The sequence below is a fragment of the Propithecus coquereli genome, unplaced genomic scaffold (assembly GCF_000956105.1).
Source record: "Propithecus coquereli isolate 6110/MARCELLA unplaced genomic scaffold, Pcoq_1.0 Scaffold425, whole genome shotgun sequence".
Lineage (NCBI taxonomy): Eukaryota > Metazoa > Chordata > Mammalia > Primates > Indriidae > Propithecus > Propithecus coquereli.
In genome coordinates this window covers 978,695-992,424 of record NW_012150008.1, presented here as the reverse complement: position 1 = coordinate 992,424, position 13,730 = coordinate 978,695, and the positions used below count along the sequence as shown (strand labels likewise).

General features: G+C 42.3%; 1 protein-coding gene across 1 annotated transcript in view; it reads right to left on the bottom strand.

The window, feature by feature from the left end:
- Window positions 1-308: 308 nt before the first annotated feature.
- The window catches only part of LOC105817817 (zinc finger protein 264), a 20,847-nt gene continuing 7,425 nt past the window's right edge, over window positions 309-13,730 (bottom strand). The window contains exons 3-4 of the mRNA XM_012653611.1: window positions 11,191-11,286; window positions 309-2,070 (exon numbers count right to left, since the gene is read on the bottom strand). Of these exons, the coding sequence (XP_012509065.1) occupies window positions 446-2,070; window positions 11,191-11,286 (1,721 nt within the window). The 3' untranslated portion in view covers window positions 309-445. The remainder of the gene's footprint in view (window positions 2,071-11,190; window positions 11,287-13,730) is intronic.

Sequence of the window (13,730 nt, the reverse complement as noted above, 5' to 3'; positions counted from 1 at the left end):
CAAGAGTAAAGACTATTGTGGAACACAGAAGATGTACTATAAAAGTTTGAAGACTTGCCATCAACTAATTCTCTTGACACTGGACAGCAATGAATGCATATATAAGAAACAAAAACAATCAAGGCCCTTTACCTCTGAAACACTTCCCTTGCCCTAAATAAAGTAAGGAATCAATAACAAAGTGCCATAAGCTTGGTAGAGCACTCTGAAAAGATCTGTGCTTGCATTTCATCTTCTACCTCTCCTCCTTTTTAAAATAATTCCTGAGATAACACTGCACTGTAAACTAAGGAGAAAGAAGTAGCTGAAGTTTTTCTTATTTGTACAATAACCACTGGGTCTCTCTCCAGGATAAATTCTCAGATGGAGAATAAGGCTCTAGGCTGGGTCAATTTCTACTATGCCTCTTTAGATGACAAGTAATATTCTGTAACAGAAGGATTTTTCACGGTGAAGACACTTGTGGGGTTTCTCTTTGGTATGCATGATCAGATGTAGTTGTTTCCTCTGGCAAAAGATTTGCCTCAGTGGTTACATTCATAAAATCTTTCCCCAAAAGGAGTTCGCGAAGGGTAACTGAGGTTTGCACACTTGTAAAAGGTCTTGCCACATTTGTCACACTGATAGGGTTTCCGCCCGTGTGCATCCTTTGATGCTGAGTGAGGGATGAGCTGCGACTGAAGGCTTTTCCACATTCACTACACTTGTAGGGCTTCTCTCCAGTGTGGATGATGGAGTGTCGAATGAGGTTTGTGCTCCAGCAAAAGGATTTCCCACACTCGACACATTCATAGGGCTTCTCTCCACTATGAATCCGCTTGTGCCTTGTGAGGCCTGACATGCGGGTGAAGGCCTTTCCACACTCTACGCACTCATAGGGCTTCTCTCCAGTGTGGATGCTGAAGTGGCGAATGAGATCCTTCCGATTGCTGAAGGCTTTTCCACATTCTTTGCACTCGAAAGGTTTTTCTCCAGTGTGGGCCCTTTTATGCAGGATAAAAGTAGAGCAGTGGGTGAAGGCCTTTCCACATTCACTGCACACAAAAGGCTTCTCCCCAGTGTGAATCCGCTGGTGCCTCTTGAGGTACGACCTGTGGTTGAAGGCCTTCCCACACTCGAGGCACTCGAAGGGCTTCTCCCCGGTGTGGATGACATAGTGGTGAACGAGGGCTGCGCTCTCCAAGAAGACTTTCCCACATTCACTGCACTCATAGGGCTTTTCCCCCGTGTGAGTCTGTTGGTGCCACATGAGGTATGACCTATGTTTGAAGACCTTGCCACACTCCAAGCACTCATAGGGATTCTCACCGCTGTGGACAACATAGTGTCGAAGGAAACCTGGCCTATGTCGAAAGACTTGCCCACATTCTGTGCACACAAAAGATTTTTCTCCAGTGTGTCTCCTTTTATGCAAGACAAAATTGGATCGGTGGGTGAAGGCCCTTCCACACTCACTGCACTTATAAGGCTTCTCTCCACTGTGAATACGCTGGTGCTGAGTAAGGTATGATTTGCGGTTGAAGGCCTTTCCACACTCCATGCACTCGTAGGGCCTCTCGCCAGTGTGGATCATGTGGTGCTGAAGGAGATGTGTGCTCTTAATGAAGGTTTTCCCACATTCTGTGCATTCATAGGGCTTCACTCCAGAGTGAATTTTCTCATGTCCAGTAAGGAGGTGTTTCTTGTTAAAGACTTTTCCACATTCATTGCATTTAAAGATATTTTCCTCTTCCTGAAGCATGGGCTCTTTACCTGATCCACTTGAGTTAAGGCTATGGACTGTATCTCTTGGACAGACTTGCTCTTGTATCATCCTGGAACATGCACCACCACCTCTCCCTAACTCATCACATTCAGGGTTCCTTTTCCCAGCAAGTTTCTCCTTCTCGGGATCTATCCCTGGTCTCAAGTGTCCTTCCTGCATTTCATATGGCCCATTCTGATCCTTGGCTTGCTGAGGCTGGGAGTCCCCTGAGGCTCCCTGTGTTAGTTCTCCCTGGAGTGAGACTCCCCTAGGCCGGGCTGGCTCACAAGTGATGGGTTCTGGGGTCTTAGGTTTTTCTTTGTCCCCTGAAAGAAATTCAAGACATAAAATGGCCTGTTAGTAATGACAAGAAAGAAGAAACAAAATTATCATTTCTGTGAAAAACTGAAGATGAAAATACGACTTCTGTGTCCGTTATGTGCTATATCTCTGAAACTTGAAAGTTGGGTTTGCAAATTCTTTCTTTCCTGGTCCTGGGACTCCGGGTATCTTATAAAGGAGACCCAGGGGGATAAGATGGGTCAGAGGACAATGAGTCTGTAGTGGAGTTACCTTCACAATTCCAGACTGGATATGGGCAGAGTAACAATGACATTGCATCGTAAGTTTCCTCTAGGACAGGACATTCCATGTTGGTACAAGAACACTAGGAAAAGGAACCTAATGCAGCCCACACAGAAGATACAAGTGTGCAACAAAAAATTAATTCCCCAAGGAAATGTTTGGGTTTTTTCCAAAGTCATGGGAAGTAACCTCTAAATACTGGGTATTTCCAGAATGTCTTTTACATTGATGGTCAGCCCCCAGGGCCATATTTGACAGTTTATGCAAACAGGTATAACTCATTATAGACAACTAAATAGTTTATCCTGAAGAGATGACTCTGGCCAAGGTCTGGACAAAGTCACAACATAACAGCTTAATCTGTGGAAAGTGCAGGAGAGCTGAAGATTGAGCCACATGGATAATGACTCAATCAAATGTGCTTATGTAATGAAGCTTCAATAAAGTTCTGGACACTGAAGCTCTAGTAAGTTTCCTGGGTTGGTAACAATCCAAGCCTGTACTGCCATATACCAAGGCTGGGACACAGTGAGTCCCTGGGAGACTGAGACCTCGTGTTGGGAACCTTTCCAGCCATACATTTTGCATCTCTTCTAATTTGTACCTTTTGTCTGTAATAAATATGATTGTAAGTAAAATAGGTTTTAGGGAGTCTTTTATCAAATATGTGAACCTGAGGATGGTTTTGGGAAATCCAGAATTTGTAGTTGGTGTCAGAAGAATTAGACAGACCTGGCAGTCTTAGAGGACTATGTCCCTAACCTTGTGTTAGGCAAATCCTGGGCAGGAAAAGAGGGGAAGTTTTCCAATAAGAGTTGCCCAATGGGGCCGGGTGTAGTGGCTCATGCCTGTAATCCTACCACTCTGGGAGGCTGAGGCAGGCGGATCGTTTGAGCTGAGGAGTTCGACACCAGCCTGAGCAAGAGTGAGACCCCATCTCTACTAAAAAAAAAATAGAAAGAAATTGGCTGGACAACTAAAATTACATAGAAAAAAATTAGCTGGGCATGGTGGCACATGCCTGTAAGTCCCAGTTAATCTAGAGGCTGAGGCAGAAGGATCGCTTGAGCCCAGGAGTTTGAGGTTGCTGTGAGTTAGGCTGACGCCACGGCACTCTATCTGGGCAAAAAGGGTAAGACTCTGTCTCAAAAAAAAAAAAAAAGAAAGAAAAAAAAAAAAAAAGAGTTGCCTAATGAAGTGAGTCTTACTGGCCACAAAGGAGTTGCCATAAAGACAAAGCAGGAAGGACACCAAAGCCCTGGAAGACAGAATGTACAAAGAAACTGCAGTATGGTGTTGATGACAATCTAGGGACAGGTGGAGATAGAGGGGAAGCTGAGCTGGTTGACAGTGAAGGTCATATGACCACTGCCAGTCAGGACAGGGCTCATTAGGCAGGAGGTAAGCAAGCCCTAGTGGGACATACTGAGTCTGGTATGCCTGAAAACAAGCTTCGTGAAAAGATCAGCAAAATGCACATGACTGAGATAGAGAAAACTGTAACACGCTAATTAAAGATAATAAAGATCTATGTCAACACAGAATTTAATAATATAAACTTATAACAGAGGGAATGGCCTGGAAAAGGGTAAAATATTTTAAAAGTTATCTCATTAAAACCTCTCCCACTCTTCTTGAGAATTAAAACCTGCATTCCTGCCCAAAGCCAGTGGTTCGGAGGGGCAGGGGAGTGTCCTTTGTTCTTTGTACCACAGGACATGGCTCCAACAGAACTGTGCAGGCAGAAGTCACAAGATTGTTTTCGTTGGAGATGGAATAGATCAGAATCGTCAACTGTAGTTAAACAACAATACCCTAAAGCTGAAAACCCTCCCTTTAAAAGCTCTGTATTTCTGCTTATAGACAGGACAATGGTACTTTAAGATGGGAGTCTGCCATTCTCCTCATTTGCTGGCAAATTAATAAAACTCCCTTTCCTTCTCAAAACACTTGTCCTCATTCTTCCAAAGCAGCCTTGGGGATAAGTGCCAAAGTTCTGGTAATAGACTGACAATTCTTGCCAAATCCATATTATAAATTCAATATAATTCCCTGTAAAATAGCAACTATATTTTATCATGGAACTGACAGTCTGTTGAACTAAGTAAATGAAGCTGGAAAAACTGGCTACCCACATGGGTAATAAAAACAATTGCAATACTATTTCACTATATATGCTAAATCAACCTCATTGATAAAACTTAAATGCCAAATGACAAGTTTTAAAACTTTTAGAATATGAGAAATAAGAGTATCTTTACAGTCAGGCGTGGTGTTCACACCTGTAATCTCAGCACTGTACAAGGATCGCTTGAGACCAACCTTAGCAACATAGCGAGACCCCATCTCTACAGAATTTAAAAAAATTAGCCAAGTGTGGTAGTATACACCTGCAGTCCCAGCTACTTGGGAGGCTGAGCCAGAAGGATCACTTGAGCCCAGGCAACAGAGCAAGATGCTGTCTCAAAAAAAACAAAAAAAAATTAATAAGATAAGCAAGAATATCTTTTTGATATTGGAGTAAAGCAACATTTTTTTTATGTAAGACAAAAAAGCCATTAATTGTCTAAGAAAAGTCATGAATTAGGCCCTTTCCTTTCCTGTTCCTGCAATAAAAAAAGAGAAAAACCCAGAAAAGTCATAAATTAGACTACACTAAAATAACCTTTATCAAACAAAAGATACCTTAAAGAATGAAAGGACAAAATTAAAAACTAGAATATATCTGAAGCATACATAACTGACAAAAGTATCAGGCATGTACATAGAATCCCTACAAAGGAAAAAGAGAAAGGCAAACAAGTTAATAGAAAAATAGGCATTTATCATGAAATGATAAATGATTTGTATTTCAAACAAGAAAACACAAATTAGCAAAAAATCGTAAGTTGCTAAAATATTTTAGCAATGATGGAAATGCAAATCAAGAGAACATGAGAGAAAAACAGGAACCAAGGCAACATGGCAGACTAGAAGGAACCTGCACGTACTGCTCTCACGGGGACGATCTAAAGTGGCGAGTACGTATTCACCTTCAGATCAAATGTCTAAGAGAGAGCATTGGGAATCAACAGTTAGTAACAGGACATTCCCAAAGTGACGGAGAGGAAATGTGAGGTGACCTGCTCAGCAGGAGGTATGCAGGGAAGGTACCTACATGTGGAGAAAGAAGAGAGGAGAACCCTGGGGCTCCACACTCCCCCCCATGGACACTGCAATCAGAGCTGCGGGAGTGCCCCTCCACAGCAGAAGGCTGCTCGGCTGCAACCGGGGCTGGCTGGAGACCATGCAGCCGCACTGCTCTGGAGACGAGGCACAGCAGGTTCCTGCTGGCTTATAAACCCTGGGTGCTACAGCTGGCACCATTTTTAGTCCTAGTCACAGAGTGCTGTGTCTATCTGTGGTGTTACATCCATTGCTGCTGCCTCCCCATCACTCCTGCTGGGCTTGGGAGAGAGCGGGGAAAGTGGGAGCTCTTGTGTACCCCCACTGCCACTGGAGGACCCGGGAAAAGTGGGTGCCCACAGACCTGGTGTCTGCTGCTGCCATGTGGGCAGCCCCACCCAGCCATAGCTGCCATAGGACCTGGGCAGAGAGAGCACCCATGACCCCAGACACTCCCTGCTGCTGCCTGGGTGGCACCATCACTGCTAGACATGGGTGGGACGAATGCTCACAATGTGTGTGCCAATCACCCATGACAACCACAAAGCAATGGGGAGATACAGGAGAGCAGCAGTGCTAAAGGCTCACAGTGCATCTGAACCTCTCCTGCCTGATCAGTCTTCTGGAGTAGGACTCAAGCATGTCATCCAGGGATCTCTCACTCTCTTCACTGAGCAACAAAGTTCTCAGCAGAGCAGAACAAGTGTACTGCAAAGCTATCTGTGTTCTGTGTTGAGCTTACAGAAGAGGTTTCAGGTGAGAAGCCAGCATCAGACCTTTAGCAACAGGAAAAAGAAAAACAAAAAACAGGCTGTTTTTACACCCCCAAAAGATCACAATAGTTTGCCAGCAATGGATTCAACAAAAGGAAATTGTGGAAATGTCAAATATGGAATTCAGAATATGCATGGCAAGTATGATGAATGGGAATGATGAGAAAGTTGAAAACCAACTCAAACAAACCAAAAATAAAATTCGGGAAATGAATGAAAAATTCACTGAAGAGATAGATGATGCAAGAAAAAATATAACAACTTTCAGAAATCAAAGAGTCACTTAGGGAATGTCAAAACACAGTAGAAACTTAACAGACCAGACCAAACAGAAGAAAGAATTTCAGAGCTTGAAGACAAGGTTTTGGTATTAACCCTGTTAGTCAAAAATACAGGAGAAAGAATAAAGAATAATGAACAATCTGAGAAATATGGGACTATGTAAAGTGAATGAAGATAAGAATCATAGGTATCCCCAAGAGAGAAGAAGAAAAACTCAGAAGCATGGAAATCCTATTTGAGGAAATAATTCAGGAAAACTTCCCTGTTATCACTGGAGATTTAGATATCCAGATACAAGGTCATCAAACACCTGCAAGATTCATGGAAAATAAGACATTACCAAGGCACGTAGTCATCAGTCTAACCAAAGTCAAAGGGGAGAAAATCCTACAAGCTGTGAGATGAAAGCATCAGACATACAAAGGAAGATGAAAGTTACTTGTAAAGGAAAATCCACCAGACTAACGGTAGACTTCTCAACAGAAACCCTACAAGCCAGAAGGCACTGGGGTCCCATTTTTAGTCTTCCTAAACAGAGTAAGTGCCAGACAAGAATTCTGTACCTTGTAAAACCACCTTTCATAAATGAAGGACAAATAAAGTCTTTCCCAGACAAGTAAACACTAAGGTAGTTTATCTCCATTAGACATGCCCTATAAGATATGCTTAAAAGTGCTTCGTACATGGAACAAAACAACTGATACCCACTAGTGTAAAAACAACTGAAAGTGAACACACAACTCTTATAAAATAGTAACACAAGGAAGAAAATGGAACGAGGTAACAATCAACAAGATGAACAGGACAGTATCTCACATATCAATACCAGCACTGAAAGTAAATGGTCTTAGTGCTCCACTTAAAAGATATATATTGGCTGAATGGATTAAAAAATGCAACCCAAATATATGCTGTCTTGAAGAAACCCATTCAACTCACAAAGATTCTCATAGACTCAAGGTAAAGGGGTGGTAAAAAATATTCCATTCAAACGGAAACTGAGAGTGAGCAGAAGTAACTATTCTCCTATCAGATAAAACAGACTTTAAATCAACAATGGTTAAAAAAAAATACAAAGACAGTTATTATATAATGAATGATAAAGAGAGCAATTCAACAGGATGTAACAATCCTAAATATATATGCAGCTACCACAGGAGCTCCCACAAATTGTACTAGATCTAAGGAAATAAACAGCAACATTGTAATAGCCAAGGACTTCAACAATCCACTGACAGAATAAACAGATCATCAAGGCAGAAAATCAACAAAGAAACACAGGACTTAAATGGGACTCTAGAACAAATGGATCTAACAGATATTTACAGAACATTTTACCCCCAAATGCAGAGTATATATTCTTCTCATCAACACATGGGACATTTTCCAAAATATATTATGTTAAGCCAGAAAACAAGTGTCAGCAAATTCAGAAAAACTGAAATCATACCATGTATCTTCTCAGATCATAGCGAAATAAAACTAGAAATCGATTTGAAGAGGAACTCTCAAAACTACACAAATACATGGCAATTAACCTGCTGCTGAACAATCCTTGGGTCAATGATAAAATCAAGATGGAAATCAAAAGATTTTCAAATTGAATGACAATGATGACACAGCTTCCAAAAATCTCTTGGATACAGCAAAAAGCAGTACTAAGAGGGAAATTCATAACTTTAAATACCTACATCAAAAAGACAGAAAAATCACAAATTAACAACTGAATGTCACACTTGAAGGAACTAGAAAATGAAGAACAAAGCAAACCCAAAGCTAGCAGAAAAAAAGAAATAACAAAGGTAAGAAGGAGCAGAACTAAATAAAATGGCAACTGAAAAAAATTACAAATGATCAAGGAAATCAAAAGTTGATTATTTGAAAAGATAAACAAAATCGATAGACCACTAGCTAGATTAACCAGAAATAGAAGAGAAAGAACTCGAATAAGCTCAATCAGAAATGAAAAAGGAGACATTACAATTGATATCACAGATACACAAGATATCAACCATGACCACTATGAAAATACTTAGGCAAACAAGCTAGAAAATCTAGAGGAAACGGATAGTTTTGGAAACATACAACTTCCCAAGCTTGAATCAGGAAGAAATAGAAGTCTTCAACAGACTAATAATGAGCAAAGAGATTAAAACAGTAATAAAGAATCTCCCCACAACTCCAAAGATGTGGAAACAACCCAAGTGTCCATCAATACATGGGTGGATTAATAAAATGTGGTATATGTATACCATGGAGTACTATTCAGCTTTAACAAACAATGGTGATACAGCACCTCTTGTATTCTTCTAGATAGAGCTGGAACACATTCTACTAAGTGAAGTATCCCAAGAATGGAAAAACAAGCACCACATGTACTCACCATCAAATTGGTGTTAACTGATCAACACATAAGTGCACATATAATAACATTTATTGGATGTCGGGCACAGGGGAGGGGGGAGGACGGAGGAGGGGACGGGTATATGCATACACAAAGAGTGCGATGCGCACCATCCGGGGGATGGCCACGCTTGAATCTCGGACTTGAGGGGGAGAGGGGGGTCAAGAGCAACATACGTAACCTAAACATTTGTACCCCCATAATATGCTGAAAAAAAAAAAAAAAAAGAGAATCTCCCAACAACAAAGAGCCCCCGATGAGGATACACAGCTGAATTCTACCAGACCTACAAAGAACTGGCACCTATCCTACTGAAACTGTTCCACAACACCGAGAAGGAAGGAATTCTCCCCAATTCATTCTATGAAGCCAGTATCACCCTGATACCAAAGCCAAGAAAGGACACACCAAAAAAAGAAAACTACAGCCCGATATCCCTCATGAACATAGATGCAAAAATCCTAGCAAACCGAATCCAACATCACACCAAAAAGATAATTCACCATGATCAAGTGAGTTTTATCCCAAGGGTGCAAGGATGGTGTAAAATACCCAAAATCAATAAATGTGATTGATCACATAAACAGAAGTGAAAACAAAAACCATATGATTATCTCAATAGATGCAAAAAAAGCATTCAATAAAATCCAGCACCCGTTCATGATTTAAAAAAAAACAAACAAACTGAAAAACCAGGCATAGAAGGAACACACCTCAAAATAATTGAGTTGTCAATATTAAAATGTGCTGACACATTAATGGTCGTATGCTGAGACATCTATGCCTAGGAAATAGTAACTGTCTGGATGACTACATGTGTACACTGATGGAGAAGGAGGTGTTGAGTTGTCTACGGTTGTATCCAGTCTTCTAATCTGCTTGGATGGCAGGAACATTACTGAAACTTGGGAGGTGGTAAGAGTGAGCAAGATCCTGGGTTCTTGGTTAGGCATGTTGAGCTTTGTGCTTTTGAGATACTCAAGTGGAGATGTGGAATTCAAGAGGGGAGAAGATTTGAAATAGACTCTGAATGGCTAAAAAGGGACAGCACTAAGACAACTCAAGGGCTGGCTCAGCAGCCCAATGGACCAACATGGAAGAGAGATCATGACTCTGCAAGGGCACCAGTGAACACATGACAGCCCAAGTGCCCTCAGCAGCCTAGGTGTGGGACAGAGAAGGCCAAATGGCACCTAGAGGTTCTACAACACAGGAGATGCAGGAAGACATGGGCGAGGACTGACTACTTCAGTGTCTGACTGACACTCAGAAAATAGGCAGATGGAGAAGGAGGGAAAGGGTGGTAGGCAGGATATAGTTGGAGAATGAAACTGGGAGACTTTTCCCCCGAGTTCAGAAGGAAATACATCATTTTTCATCATGACTAATAAAACATGAGAAATATTCACAGCTTATTATGATGAGTCACTTACTATGGCTCAGACACTGTGCTGTTATACGCATTAAGGAATAACATGATTACATCTTCAAACAACCCAATGACATAAAAACTATTGTTACTATCATTTTTCAGGGAACAGACTGACTGTAGTAGACTGAGTAGATGATCGCCAAACCATTTGCTCTTCTCCTTGGACACACAGCTCAGCCATATTTCCCAGATCTGTGGACCCAGTGTAGCCAAATCCCTACCTCCTATGGGTAGAATGTGAGGTGAATTGGTGCTTCTGGAAGTGGCTGTGACTTCCCTTCCTCTTAATTCTCTGCCAGCAGAAGGATGTCAACACAACCTTAAAGTGAAGGCTGATGACAGAAGGTACCCGGGCCCCTGAATTACTGTGTGCTACATAACGCCCCATAGACCCACGCAGACCTTGGTATGAATGAGAAAAATAGTTTTCCTATGCTGAATCACTGAGATTTTGGAGTTTGCTTGCAACAGCAGCAAGTGTTAACTTGTCGGAACTTACATTCAAAGACATGAGATCATGCAACTTCACAAGAGCCACAGAGCTGGTGAGGGAAAACACAGGTTTCAGGCCCACATAGCTGGAGCCCCGAGACAGATGCCAGTTCATCAACCTCATTTGTCCCCAGAGGTGAAGACATGTGTGATGGGGATGGGAGGTATAAGAGACCACAGGTCAAAACGCCCCAGGGCTCCCAAATTCCTGGAGAAGTCACAACAAGAAGCTTCCCTGAGATTCCAGAGCCAGTGTTCTCCTCCCAGTTTCAAGCCTGCAGAGCCTCTCAGCTGCCCAGACCTTGGCTCCTACCTGGACAGAGTCCCTGGAAGAGGTCTTTCCTTACTGTCCACAGCTCCTGCCCATGCTCTAGCTGGTAGATCAGCTCAGGTCTGGGAACAGGACACCCTGTTTGTGGAGAAAGAAATTGGACATGTGGATTCTGACGAAAGAAATAAAGACCCACCATCAGCAGCACAATTCACAATTGCAAAGATGTGGAAACAACCCAAGTGCCCATCAATACATGAGTGGATTAACAAAATGTGGTATGTGTATACCATGGGGTTCTACTCAGCCACAAAAATCAATGGTGATATAGCACCTCTTGTATTATCCTGGATAGAGATAGAACCCATTTTACTAAGTAAAGTATCCCAAGAATGGAAAAACAAGCACCGCATGTATCCACCATCAAATTGGTAATAACTGATCAACACCTAAGTGTGTATATAGTAGTAACATTCACTGGCTGTTGGGCAAATGAGAGTGGGGAGGAGGGGACGGGTACATACGTAATGGGTGTGGGGCACATAATCTGGGGGATGGACACGCTTGAAGCTCTGACGTCGGTGGGGCAGGGGCAATATACATACCTAAACATTTGTACCCCCATAATATGCTGAAATAATAAAAATTTAATAAAGCTATAAAGACCTAACATTTTAAAGAAAATATCTATATATGCTTGAAAATAAATTACACATAAAATACACACACATACAAAAAAAAAGACCCTCTATCTAGTCTGGGACTTCAGGATGAGGATCAGACCCTGGAATGAAGCTGCTCCGCCCAAACTAAAAGCTCTTAACATGACCCGGAAACCAAGAGCATGTCATACTATGCTGCCATGGAAGCTTTACTCTTAACAGCAAGTCGAAAACTAGTATTTATAGGATAGAACCACTCCCAAGGGACTGTGCCAAGCAATATAAATGCATTATGTCATTTCAGAATTGAACAATATTTATGGAATACTTTAGAGAAAAACTGACATATTTCAAATATTGACTCATTTCATTCAAAATAAGGTATGTGTCTTCATGGATCCCAGTCCTTTTTCACATCCTAACCAATGTTTATAGCACCCTTCCTCCAGACCATGGACCAAATGGAGGATTCAACTTGAGGATTTCCTCACAGCATCCCCAGGAAGTCTATGTTGCTATCGACACTATTTCATAGATGAAGAAAATCAGGCTCAGGCAGATACAGTGATTCCTGAGGAGCAAAGAACTGGTGAGTGGCCGAGCCAGTGAGGAAACCCAGGCGTTGGCATCTCTGCTCTCTGTGCTGTTAACCACAAAGCTCCACAGCAATGCCCAGAACGTGCCGCATCCACGCTTGACCACAGTGTTAATCGTGTGAGGATGACAACAACAGTATCAGGGGCAGCAGGAATCCCAAGGGCTCCCCTGCACACACCCTGGTCTCAGAAAGTTCAGTAAATTGCCCAAGGCCACAAGTTTTTAAGTAGCAGACCTGGGACTGGACGCCAGGAGTCTGGCTCGGGATCCCGGCCTCTCAAACACTACGGTAAGAAGGAAACTACGAGCATCGCAAAGAGCAAGTGGTAGGTGATATGAGGCAGGGACGGGACCTGGAGGACCCATCCTCAGGGGCAGGAAGCAGGCTGAGTGACTCCAAACCAAGGCATTTCGTCGACCATTAAAAATTTTAAAAACTGAAAATCCCACAGTGATATGGTTACTTAAGGACATTTACAGAAATATCAATAGCATCTACTCTCATCAACATTTCACAAAGAGAGGATTTTACTTCACAAAAACGAAACAAAACAAAAAACCTACAAAAGGTAGCTTCATAAATGAAGGAGAATCTTCTAAACTGAGTTAAGTTTAGGTTCACGACAGACTCAATACAACAGTCGTACTTCCCTGACTTTGCCAAGGACAGGTACATCCATCATGTTTTTAAATAATTTTCTGTATTTCATGTTTTAACACCTTGAAGGCTTGTCAGACTTTGCGAGAGGCTGCCCATCTCAAGGCCAGCTGAGCCCCAGGATGAGAAACAGCTCCCCTGGGAACAAGCGTGTGCCTTTCGTGTGCGAACCACTTAGTGCAAAACCGTACCCACAACCACTTCCTTCATGGAACTTTCACATCCCAAGGCAGTATTTGCCCTAAATCAACCCACAGCCAGGTGCCAGACAACTAGGGACAGCTCCATACCCCAAAGCTCACTAAAATTATTCACACTAGCCAATCCTAAACCACTGACCATGCCCTGCCCTGCATTTAGTCGATGGTCTGGAGGAAGGGTGCTTTCCAGAAGAAACCCCGATAGTGCCTGTGGCCTGTGCTTTTCCCTCCCTCCTGCTTCCTGGTCCTTCTTAACGAGGCCCTGAATGTGGTGCCATGCCCTCTTCTCTCAGCTGTAAATAATAAATTCTTCTTTCAATGCTATTGACTTCTCAGTGTTTCCCTAAGTCACTGCTATACATTTGAACCCTATGGGTACAAATTAATACAACTGGTGCACCAAGCAGTGTGACTCAGTGTTGGCTGGAAGGTCATGTCTCTAGACAACTGTTAGCTCACTACATG